Source organism: Erpetoichthys calabaricus, chromosome 8 (genome assembly GCF_900747795.2).
Source record: "Erpetoichthys calabaricus chromosome 8, fErpCal1.3, whole genome shotgun sequence".
Lineage (NCBI taxonomy): Eukaryota > Metazoa > Chordata > Cladistia > Polypteriformes > Polypteridae > Erpetoichthys > Erpetoichthys calabaricus.
Genome location: NC_041401.2, coordinates 191,953,790 through 191,966,903, shown reverse-complemented (window position 1 = coordinate 191,966,903; position 13,114 = coordinate 191,953,790). Strand labels below are relative to the sequence as shown.

The following is a 13,114-nucleotide window of genomic DNA, read 5'->3' as shown; positions in this document are numbered from 1 at the left end:
GCAGGATTCTCTTCACAATTACTGGTTAAACCATTCAGGCATTTTATGAGCTTTTGGCTGATCATCCAACTCTCCTCTTCCATGGACAGTCCTGCTGCTTGGAAGATGGCGTGTCTTGACGTTGATTGAGGCGATTTGAGATCGGAATAGATGTTTCATTTGCTAGGGCAGTCCAGGCTTGGCCTTTCCGTATTTTGATTCCCGATTTGCTCGATACCACTACTAATCCTAAATATTTAAAATTACCAACCCATGGTTTTTGTTGTTCTCCACGTTCAATGACTGTTGATTGTTGTTTGCTTCTGCATTTTAGATGTTGACTTTGAGACTCACTTCTTTAGCTAAGTTAGTCGGAAGTTTTAAGGGATCGTGCTCTTACCAATTGCTTTACTTGAAAGAAGCACGGTGATATCATCAGCAAAGTCTTAAGTCGAAGAATAATGTAATTTTTAGATAGATGTGAAATGCACTATATAAAAGATAGAAAAGGCACTTTATACAGGGTGAACCATAAAGAAGTACCACATTACAAGCGTTAATTCTACAAAAATGCTACAACAGGGGTCTCCAACACGTCGCTTGCAACTCCTTTCCAAGTAGCTTCCCAAAGAGTTAATGAATCCTACACAAATTTGAAAACTTGATTAGTCAAATTAGAGGGTGGGCGAACTTTTCAAAAAATCCTATCACGATCCCTTGAACACAAAATCACGATCCACAATCTGAATTGCAATCTCTCTTTTCAATGTGGCATACACTTAAGAGAATATCCGGACTCAAACTCATCAAGACTGAAGTAACACTTGATTTTAAAACTAGACATTAAGCCCGTTACAATAACGGGCGCTAGAACAGTAGTGCATTCTCTTTGATAATTTTTTTTACGCTCATTTTCCTTTTCTTCTATAGATCTATTTTTTTCTTCTGAGTCTTTCTCTTTTAGCGTTTTTCTGACGCTCATTTTCTTTTTCTTCTTTTTTAGGTGGCATGTTGTTAGTAGATAGTCACAGTAATATAGGTTTGTACGTCCGTAATATTTTCGGTTACAGTAATACTGGCTTGTATGTGGCTGTAATATGCGTCACTGTATTGTGTGCCTTTCATTTTCTCTCGCAGTAATACTGGTTTGTATTTCCGTAAAATGCGTTTAATTTTCTGTCACAACAGTGGGCAATCAGCAGAGTCTCCCCAGCAACTGATGTAATGTGTGGCGTGCAGCTGATAATCGTGCTTGTTGCGTCTCTCCAGCAAGTACTGTGCAGTTCCCCAGCAAGTATTTCAATCTGTGCTGGCGTGCAGCTGATTATTGTATGTGTTGCGTCTCCCCAGCAATGGATTTTATGTGCGCGAAAATAAATCTACTTTTAAAAGTCATCCTATTGTAATATCATGAAAATTCGTATATTTAGGAAAACCCCTCCAACGACTGACACTTTACACTTTACCGGGCCAGGCTTCGTAATCGCAAATCTGACATCCTCAGAGTGAACACTTGCACAACAACAAACACTAATCCCACCTCTTTGGGGAAGCTGGTCTCCGTGTCTCACTACCCGATTGGATTTTTCGTGCCTTTTGTTTTAAGTCTTACCTCATTTACAGAAATCCGATTGGATCGACCGCGTGATATTTTATGGGTCCCGACCTCTCTGTCTTGTGTAACGCGTCAGGCGGACTTTGAAGCATCTGCACAAAGCACCGCACCGTGCCCCGCACATGCACACTTCACCAGAAGACACACATACATGGACACTGGATGCACACAGGGGTTTTATTAAAGAGGATATCGAACAAAGTTGAATTCAGTTGTTCTCTCGTTCGCTAGCTAAGCGGAGTTAAGGACCACGCTCTGAAGCTGGCGAGTGAGTGAGGAAGGCCCCTTCCCTCGGCCCGCTGCGTGTTTCTCGGATTAGCGCAAATAAATCGCACCGCAAGTGAACTGTGATACATAGCGAAATGAGAGAAGTCGCTAAATCAACCGGAATGTTCAAGCAAATTATAGAAAAAAACCCGATGTAAATCCGTTAAGTGAAAAGTGGACATACAGACAGACATTGGATTTTATATATTATATATTAGTAAACCTTCAAAATAATGTGCAGTTAAAGTCTCAATAGCATTCTCAACATTTCTGGAGCTTAGTAGAGCCAGATAACTAGAAGAATCTTCACCAAGCAGCTCTGAAAATGTCTGCCAATGTCTGAGTCTGACATGAATGTCATGAAATCAAAGTTCAGAACAAGACTGACAGACGAACATTTAAATGACTCCAGAAGAGTGAACCTGAGTGGCTCCACTCCACCACACACCTCAGTGCCAGTCATCTGACTAACTAAACCACACATCACACATGCGACTGGACATGTGAATAAAGTGACACAGTGACATGTGACAAAATGACAAATGAAGAGGTCATATCTGTGGATTTGGAATTGCTTGGTTTGGACATGTGCAGAGGAGAGATGAGGGGTATAATGGGAGAAGGGTGCTAAGGATAGAGCTGCTAGGTAAGAGGAGAAGAGGAAGGCCTAAGAGAAGGTTTATGGATGTGGTGAGAGAGGACATGCAGGTGATGGGTGTGACAGAACAAGATGAAGAGGACAGGAAGATATGGAAGAAGATGATCTGCTGTGACAACCCCTAATGGGAGCAGCCGAAAGAAGAAGTGTATTTGGAACTGCATTGTTTTGTTTTGACAGCATTCACATTTTAATTCAATGGTGTGAGATCCACTAGAAAATGCATGCAGACATACAAAATGCACTTGCAGGTGAACTCGATATTTTTTGTGATGTTTTAATGCGAGTTGTGGACACCAACATTTTGCAAATGTTAAGGCAAAACAAGCGTATTCAGTTTGTTTGGGTTGAAATAAGCAATAAGAAGAAACGTTAGAAAACGCAAGTAGCTCTTGGCCATTTTCATTTTGTAAAAGTATCTCTCGGTTGGGGTAAAAAAGGTTGGACACCCCTGCACTACAAGATAAAATAAATTTCATTACGACACAAGATAGGGGATACCAGATAGATTTTTTTCACTGTGTGTGTGTGTGTGTGTGTGTGATGTCTTCAAGATGGTGGCCATCATTAGCGATACACTCTTTGAGACGATTTCTGAACACTCGCATGACTCCATTTGAAGGGGAATAGCAGCGATTTAGTGGTGAATAGCATCCTTGAGGGCTTCGAGGTTCTGAGGTCGGTGTGTGTAGACCTTCAACTTGAGAAGAAATCGCACGGAGCGAGATTAGGGGAACATGAAGGCTCCACCGACATCGCTGCACAGGGAGATCAGCTTCCCCGGAAACATCTCCCACAAAACTCGCATGGATCTCCGCGCAGGCCGTATGAACTGTCACTCCATCCTGTTGACACCAGGCATCCACCACATTCATTTCTTCCAGTTGGGGCCGCAAAAAGTTCTCTAGCATTTCAATGTGACGTTCTGAAGTGACGGTGACCGTTGCTCCCCCCAACCTCAATAAAGTAAGGGCCTACAGTGGCAAATTCTGCACCAAACTGTAACCCGCTCACTCTGCGGGGGTCTCTGATGAAGTTCACGAGGGTTGATTTCAGCCCAATAGCGAAAGTTTTGCTTATTTATGCAACCATTTAAATGGAAATGTGCCTCGTCGCTGATGTCACATGACGATGGCATCTCGATGAACGGTTGGCAGAATGTTGGCACACAACTCTCTACGGCTCTCTCGGTGAGTTCCTGCAGTGTTGTATGGATGGAAATGAAGGTCCTTATGCAAAATCTTCCTCAAAGACGTGTTGGAAAGAGCGCTGAACGTCTAGGAGACTGCAAAATGGATGCCCTTACAGCTTGGATGTTTTCAGGCATTCGTACAGTCCGAGGACGGCCTGGAGATTTTCTGTTCAATGTTGTACCCATATGTCTAAATTTAGCCCCAAGTGAAGAATTGTTTTCCAATTTGGGACGTCCCCGTTAGGAGGAATGCTGAAGTGTGTTCGGAAGGTGCATTGTGTAGCGATGAGGGATTTGTTGTTTTTGAAGAAAGCGAAAGCACAGGCATGTGGCCGACTGAAAACTACAAGGGATCGCCTATCAGAGGACCCACCACCACCACAACCCACTAGGCTGCCTTGTGCCATTTTGGCTCATCCTGTAATAGATAGATGTGAAAGGCACCATATAACTAGATGGATAAATAGATAGAAAAAAGCACGTAGGACATCTGAACATAGAGAGACTGCAGTTTGATGGAAGGAAGTTCTGTGGTCCGAGGAGACTGAATTGAGCTTTTTGGCCCTGGAACTACTGTTGACCAATAACCCCAATGGTCACTCTTCCTGAGCTCCAGAGAAGTAGTGTGGAGAATGGGAGAAACTTCCAGAAGGGCAACCATCACTGCAACACCCCACTAAATGGGAGCTTTGTGGCAGAGTAGCCAGATGACACATAAACACCCGCTTGAAGTTTGTGAAAAGACACCTAAAGGACTCTCGGAGAATTAGAAACACGGTTCTCTGGTCAATCGAAACCAATCTATATTACTAAACCACAGTTTAATTTATGCACCGCATGCGCACTGCACCTCAGAGTCAAACCCATTGGCTTTCCAGAGTCAGTAGGTGGCACCTAAACAACACAACCTGTGAACTAAACCTGCTCTAATCCACTGTGCCAGCGGTCTGTGTGGCATATTTGAATCACATAACGGAAAGAGCTCAACGTTTTGTAATACAAACCCGAGCCCGTAGTTCCCAGAGTCAGTGCCTGGCACCCAAACACCACAACCTGTAAACTACACCTGCTCTAATCCACTGTGCCAGCAGTCAGTGTGTGTAAGTTGGAGTATGCTTCCTAACAGTAAACGACTTCTACCTAACAACACAGCCACAGAACAACAAAGATGAGACCGCATGGATAAAAACAATACACGGAGGCTCCTACGACGCGCTTCAGACGCACCAAAAGCAAAGACGTCACGGCTCCACAATGAAAGAGCTCAACTAACAAAATCGGATGGAACAGAAAGTGATTGCCATTCTTGGATTTGCGATTCTTTCGAGAATTGCGGGCTTGCTGGTAATGAACTCTAAGTGCCACATCTGGGGGCGCCGCTCCTCACCGATGCCAGGGGTTTTCAAACTCAGCCCTGGGGGACCCACTGTGGCTGCAGGTTTTTGTTCCAACCAGCTTCTGTTTTTCATTGGACTCCTGGGCTAATTAAGTGGACTGTTATTTCCCAGATTTTGTGTTTTGGGAACAATATAGAAATTGGAAAACTGAATTTAGTTTTAAAAAAAAAAAAAAAAAATCTTAAAATGTACTAAGTCATTATATGGGAATAATGCTTTTTTTTTGGTTTTAACAACTGCCCCCTGATCGCTTCGCTCGCAGACCCCCAGGTTTGGTTAACCGGATATACAATTTAAAGAGATTATTTTCATTTCATTCATTTACATTTCTTGATATTTGCCAGTAATAAAGCTCTAGTGAATGAGCTATACCCCCACCCCTCTATACACCAGCCACTTCACGTCTCTGCCTCTCGTGTTGTAAAGAGGGGGGCTGAATGCACGCTGAGGAGATGCGGTCACTCCTCAGAAACCCCCTCTTAAGCGGTGATACAATGGGAAACAAATACATTTTCTTTACCTCCACTATGCTCGATCAGCTGGCTTGCTGCTGCTGCTGCTTGTGCCGCGTGATCTGCATGTCGATCATTTTAAAGCCTGTACAGCAGCTGTCCTTTTGTCTCACGGGACGTTAAAGTGTCTCCGAGAAAATCACCTTTCGACCCAAGATTTTTTTTATTATAATAGAAAGATATTTTTTATCTTGATTTTCATTTTACTTTTCCAGGTGTTCTAATTGTTTCATTAATCCATTATTTAGTAATCAGTGGGCCTGACGCTAAAGTAGTTGGCAGCCTTTCGTGATTCCGTGTTGTTTCCCCGGGTGTCTGCTCTGCTCGTTTTTAATTATCATTATTAAAATACAATGAAGGGAGGGAAACTGCACATAGAATAGGGCACAATATAATGAAATTTAAAAAAATTGAGTTAAACATTTTTATTTATAGCAAAAATAGCACTTCTAAATGTCTTATACAGTGCATCCGGAAAGTATTCCCAGCGCATCACTTTCTCCACATTTTGTTATGTTACAGCCTTATTCCAAAATGGATTAAATTCATTTTTTTCCTCAGAATTCTACACACAACACCCCATAATGACAACGTGAAAAATGTTTACTTGAGGTTTTTGCAAATTTATTAAAAATAAAAAAAATTGAGAAATCCCATGTCCATAAGTATTCACAGCCTTTGCTCAATACTTTGTCGATGCACCTTTGGCAGCAATTCCAGCCTCAAGTCTTGTTGAATATGATGCCACAAGCTTGGCACACCTATCCTTGGCCAGTTTGGCCCATTCCTCTTTGCAGCACCTCTCAAGCTCCATCAGGTTGGATGGGAAGCGTCGGTGCACAGCCATTTTAAGATCTCTCCAGAGATGTTCAATCGGATTCAAGTCTGGGCTCTGGCTGGGCCACTCAAGGACATTCACAGAGTTGTCCTGAAGCCACTCCTTTGATATCTTGGCTGTGTGCTTAGGGTCGTTGTCCTGCTGAAAGATGAACCGTCGCCCCAGTCTGAGGTCAAGAGCGCTCTGGAGCAGGTTTCATCCAAGATGTCTCTGTACATTGCTGCAGTCATCTTTCCCTTTATCCTGACTAGTCTCCCAGTTCCCCACAGCATGATGCTGCCACCACCATGCTTCACTGTAGGGATGGTGCCAGGTTTCCTCCAAACGTGATGCCTGGCATTCACACTAAAGAGTTCAATCTTTGACTCATCAGACCAGAGAATTTTCTTTCTCATGGTCTGAGAGTCCTTCAGATGCCTTTTGGCAAACTCCAGGTGGGCTGCCATGTGCCTTTTACTAAGGAGTGGCTTCCGTCTGGCCACTCTACCATACAGGTCTGATTGGTGGATTGCTGCAGAGATGGTTGTTCTCCTCTCTCCACAGAGGACCTCTGGAGCTCTGACAGAGTGACCATCGGGTTCTTGGTCACCTCCCTGACTAAGGCCCTTCTGTCCCGATCGCTCAGTTTAGATGGCCGGCCAGCTCTAGGAAGAGTCCTGGTGGTTTCGAACTTCTTCCACTTACGGATGATGGAGGCCACCTTGCTCATTGGGACCTTCAAAGCAGCAGAAATTTTTCTGTAACCTTCCCCAGATTTGTGTCTGGAGACAATCCTGTCTCAGAGGTCTACAGACAATTCCTTTGACTTCATGCTTGGTTTGTGCTCTGACATGAACTGTCAACTGTTGGACCTTCTATAGACAGGTGTGTGCCTTTCCAAATCATGTCTAGTCAACTGAATTTACCACAGGTGGACTCCAATGAAGCTGCAGAAACATCTCAAGGATGATCAGGGGAAACAGGATGGACCTGAGCTCAATTTGGAGCTTCATGGCAAAGGCTGTGAATACTTATGTACATGTGCTTTCTCAATTTTTTTTTATATTTAATAAATTTGCAAAAACCTCAAGTAAACTTTTTTCACGTTGTCATTATGGGGTGTTGTGTGTAGAATTCTGAGGGAAAAAAATGAATTGAATCCATTTTGGAATAAGGCTGTAAGATGATAAAATGTGGAAAAAGTGATGCTCTGTGAATACTTTGCGGATGCACTGTAGATGTAAAAATCATGCTGCTATATTTTTATGAATATAGAATAAGAGCAAAGGAAAAATACCAGGTAATTAAATGAGATGAGCGTTATCAGGTGTTGTCACTGATTATGAATCTGCTTGAAGCAAAAACCTGCAGCCACAGGGGGTCCCCAGAACCGAGTTTGAAAACCCCTGACCTCTGCAGTGCCATCCCTGTGGTTATGAATGGTGGTGGCAAACATCAGGGACCTGGCAGACTAGTCAGGGGTCAGTGGAAAGCTGAACGGAATAAAGTCCGGAGATATCCTTCATGAAAACCTGCTGCAGAGTGATCTGGACCTCAGGGTCCGCTCCCAGCAGGACAAAGAAAAGACAACACTGGAGTGGCTTTAGAGATCACTCGGAGAACATTCTTGAGGTGCCCTGCCAGAGTCGGGACTGGAACCCAGTCGATCATCTCTGGAGACACCTGAACATGGCTGTCCACCAGTGGTCTCCATTCCACCTGACAGAGTTTGAGAGCTGCTGTAGAGAAGGATGGCAGAAGCTTCCCCACCAAAACCATGTGGGTGAATCTGGTCACATCAGTGCCAAGGGGAATCCAGGCTGGAATAGCTGCTGAAAGAGGGTCTTCAACAAAATGATAAGTAGAGGGTCTGAATAGTTATGACAATGCTCTGCAAAAATGTCTACAGTCCTGCTTTCGCTTTGTAGTGAGATGTGGAGAAGTCTGAAGACTTTCTAAAGGCGCTGTATATTTATCCATAGTAGTTACATTGATTTAAAGTTCTTAATTAAGCCAACTTTATTAAAAGAGAAACGTTTTCCGAAGACAAAGCTGATACGTCTGCCTTTAATGTCCCGCCCTGGCAATGCGTCTTCTGACGATTTAACAATAAGAGCCTCAAGCTGACCGCCTGGCTCCTGTAAAGCTGCCCGGTAAGATGCTTGTGAAAACCCACAAAATCAAAACGCCTCTCAATCTCAAGAGGAACGAACCGCAGAATGAGCACTGAGTGATGTTCAGCGAGATGTCCGGCAGGTCCCCTCGCCAAGGGGGACTTGAACTTGCCGTCATCTCCCGATTTGCTTCTCGCCGTCGGCCAGTGTTTAAATTAGAATTATAGAATTCCGATTCTTATTGCCTTGCAATAACAGGGGAAAAGAGCTGATTCTGCAGAATTTTAGCTGCCCCCTTAAAAACGTCTGGGGGGTTTTGGTTTGGTATAATTAAATCCGACACAAAAATCAATGCGCGCATAGAGAGAGTGATGTGCTTTTTTGGCTCAAGGCAGAGGCTAACTGCCTATTTAAAAAAAAAAAAAAAAAGCAACACTTGGCTGGGATTTGATCTTAGCGGAGCTGTCGCTGCCACTGGCCCTTCTTCAAATGGGGGGAGCCCAGTGGTTGTGCATCAAGGCAGACTACTAGGACAAGATTTAACAGACCAGAAGACGAAAGCAAAAGCCTGGGACAGGGCAGGTCTACACCAGGAGATCTATAATAGAAAGTAACCAAAGCCCAATCTGCTGGCCAAAAAACAAGAGCCAGGCCCGGGATGGATTAACATGCGGTGTGGGCATTAAGTAAAATCCCCTTATGGAGGGGACAACTTTGGCGCCAATCCAAAATTCCACTGACTAAGCTGAATATAGAGAGCATCTTTATATGTATGTAATATATGTATGTAATATATGTATATATGTATGTAATATATGTGTGTGTGTGTATATATATATATATATATATATATATATATATATTTATATATATATAATATATGTATATGTATGTATCAAGTCTCTAAAAGTGCCTCCTAGGGGGCACCACACTAGTAGGGGGCACATGCAATCAATAAATAAATGAATAAAGTTCTCCAGGAGCAGAGCATTCAAAATGAAACCTGACCTGCCAACTTTGCCTGTTTGCATGTTCTCCATGTGCCTTCAGGGGTTTCTGCTGGGTGGTCCAGTTTTCTCCCACTGTCCAAAGACATGCAGGTTAGGTGAATTAGCAATGATAAATAGAACCTGGTGTGTGTTTAGGCTGTGGAAATATGTGTGTGATTACCCTGTGATGGACTGGCACCCTGTCCAGGCGTTGTTCCTGCGTTGTGCCCTATTGTCACTGGGACAGGCTCCTTATATTTTAGGCTCCCAAAAGGTACCACCCCGGGATGACAGGGGGTGCTGTTGCTAACAGTCTTGTCTGCTTTTCTCCTCACAGACTGAAGAAACCGCCCCTCGAGGGCAATGGAGCCAACAGAAGCCCCGCCTCTTCCAGCCCGACCCATATAAAAAGGAGGCCACTCCTAGAAAGCGGAGTCACCCCAAAAGAGGTGCCCAAAGAAGCCCTGCCTCTTCCAGCCTGCTCCATTTAAAAAGGAGGCCACTCCCAGAGGCGGAGTCTCAGTTCACTGCTGTCCTCGCTAACATGTAGGTCAGGGTTCTCAAAGTCTGGTCCTGGAGGGCCGCAGGTTTTCATTCAAACACTTTTCTTAATTAGTGACCTGTTTTTGCTGCTAATTAACTGCTTTTCCTTTCATTTTAACGGACTTACTTTTTTTTTTTTTTGTTTTTTTTTTAAGATTTGTTCCCCTGAATTTCTTTATCGTTCCTCTGAATTGCTTCATTTCTTTCCTTAAACAGAAATGAAATGTGAAGTGAGTGAACCAACAGAAGACCACCTAAGTCACGGCCTGAAACTCCAAGCAATTTCACTCCAACCAGATGCTTAATTAGGTGCAGAGTCTGGTTATTAATTAAACTCGTTCTTTAATTCCATGGCTTGTCGCTGCTCTCATTGTGCCATAACAGACATTTCTGAAGTTGTTGATTTTCTCTTTCCTAAGAGCACTGGGGACCTGAGCAGATCAGCATTCCTGAGACCTTCATCTTTCTTTATTTACAGATATTATAAGATGGATGCAGTTTGCTGGTCATGTTTGGGCTCATTTTGTGTCTCATTATTGTTTGGCAGCTAATTAAGGAAAAAACCCATTGACGGGTCTGAGTCTTCAAGAGCAAATCACTTAAACTGAATTCAAAAGAAGTTAATTAGCAGCAGGGCACTGATTCAGAAAAGTGTTAGAATGAAAGCCTGCAGCCACTGGGGCCCTCTAGGCCCGGAGTTGGGGACCTCTGGTTTTAGGGTGTGGATATGTGTGTGTGTGTGAGATCACTCTGTGATGAACTGGCACCTAGTCCAGGCGTTGTTCCTGCATTGCGCCCTTTTGTCACTGGAACAGGCTCCTTGTATTTTAGGCTCCCATTAGGTATGTGGTACCACCCCGGGACGACAGGGGGTGCTGTCACTAACAGTCTTGCCTGCTTTTTTCTTCACAGCCTCAAGGAATCTCAGCCTAAGCGGAGTCTCATTGGCTTAACGTTTAGGCCAATACCTGAGCCTGCTGTGAAGCGATTACCAAAAGGAAGTCATCCCTCACAAAGAGCCCCACTTACTTTAAGCACACCCTTTTTATAGTCTGCCTTTATTTTGGTTTGAATTAAATGCAAATTAATTTTAAATTTTGGTTCGAATTTTGCCCGGTTGGAACCACAAGCACTTGGCTTTTGACCTGCCTCTTTATTTGCCCTGCTACAGTATTTACATGAGCAGCTAGAGAAAAACTAAACAGAATTCCTGGGCTCCATTGCATAATATCCTCCTAATGACATTTGTAAGTGCTGCCTTCTCACAGCTTCTCATTCAAAATGTTCTTTTCTTTCCGCCATAATGTATGCAGCACTAATTTAGCTACCAGTATGCAACACGGCAAACCTTCCGTGTGCACACGCAGGTACCGAGTGAGTCTAATGGCTGCGCTAAAGCGACCTTGGCTTGGACAGAACATTCTCAAGTGGACCCTAATTAGGCTACATGGCCGATCCCAAGCAGATGTAATCAGTTCTCCTTAGAGCCCACGCACTGAAGCATCATTTCGCATTTATCCATGATTAATGTACTATGGAAATATATATGATGGCATCTGACTGTCATGCTTTATTATTTTACATCCTTGAAAGGCATGGCGATTCTTAACATGCCAGTTATAATTCTATCACAGGCAAATGGAATGCTCATAAAGTGGAAAGCAGACACCCCCAACCCCCCCGCCACCCCATTAGTTAACTTTGTAGGACCCCCAATCTATTAACACCATGTTGCTGCCTGTCAAGTCATGGGTTCAAACCCTGGCGTCTGTGAACCCTTGGCATGTTCTCTGCATATGCAAATGAGTTCTACTGTGGGCACTCCAGGGCGGGGGGGATACATGCACATTAGGCTCTTTGGGGACTTTAAATTGGGTGGGTGTCCCCTGTGATGGGGTGGCATCCCATCCAAGGGTTTGCTCCTATTTTTCTGTTTTTCATCTTTCGGCTTTTGTCCTCCCTGTCCAAACATGAACTTATCACCATTTAATAGACAACCCGTCCAGGTCCAAAGGAAAGCATCAATCAGAAACCCCTCATCAGGTGTTCATTAAGTTTGTTAAATTTGAAAAGTTTAAATAATTGAAGACAAAGAGCCAGTCTGAGAAACCCTGCGTCCGTGAAGAAGCTTAGCTTGTTAACAAAAATAAAATTACAACTTGCATGCTGGAGGAACGGGTGGCACGGTGGCCCACAGGTGACTTCGTTTGAGCTCAAGTCACAGGTCTGCATGTTCTCCCCGTGTCCTTATGCCGTTTTCTCTTGCTACTCCAGATATGTGTGTCTTGAGCCAATCCCACACGGACACGGGTGAGAGTGCAGACAGCTAGGATCCATACCCCCCACCTCGCCTCATCACCCGATATCGTCTAGCGACGGATTAAACGGTGACCCCTTACTTCAGTAAGGGACGCTTACCGTTCTTGCAGACAGGACAGCACTGCTCAGGCTCATAGACGGGGTTGACGCACTCCGGCACGGCACAGTCGGCGACCACACAGTGGACTTCGTTGTTCGGTTCACAGCGACACCACTCGCACGGGGAGGGCTGCAGAGTCCATAAAGAAAGAAAAAGACAAAAGAAAAGAAAGAAGTAAAGATCCTTAAAAGAGCGGAACATCATGAAGAGGACCATTCAAATCCTGGAAGGGAAATCACATTAAAATGCACATTCCAAGGAAAAAGAAGAAAAAAATGACTGGAGCATCTAGGCAATTTACTGCACACTCATAATATTCTGAGGACCACTTCATCCGATTTAGGGTTGTCATGGGGGAGGCTGGAGTCCATCCTGGGCACAAGGCTGGAACCAACTGGGCATATGTGCCAAGTTTATTTAAGGCATGGAAGAGAGAAGTTTGGACAGTAAGGCTGCTCTGCTCTCTAATCAGTGGTGACGTGTGGCATGTTGATTAGCATTGTCACATGTGTGCATTGGCAGACCTCCTTACAAGCTCACTTGAGGTATGTAATAACCCACCGGGACGAGGACAAGTAGCAGGGGGGCCATCACTAACCGTGTCATCTCCTT

General features: G+C 44.1%; 1 protein-coding gene across 4 annotated transcripts in view; it reads right to left on the bottom strand.

Annotated features, from left to right (window-relative positions):
• vwc2l (von Willebrand factor C domain containing 2 like) overlaps window positions 1-13,114 on the bottom strand; it is a 79,075-nt gene that overhangs the window by 27,159 nt on the left and 38,802 nt on the right. For 2 of the 4 annotated variants that reach the window (XM_051930327.1, XM_028808010.2), the window contains exon 3: window positions 12,502-12,631. In XM_051930327.1, the coding sequence (XP_051786287.1) occupies window positions 12,502-12,631 (130 nt within the window). Of the gene's footprint in view, window positions 1-12,501; window positions 12,632-13,114 lie in introns of those variants that run through there. The other 2 variants (XM_051930328.1, XM_051930329.1) reach the window with 1 other exon arrangement.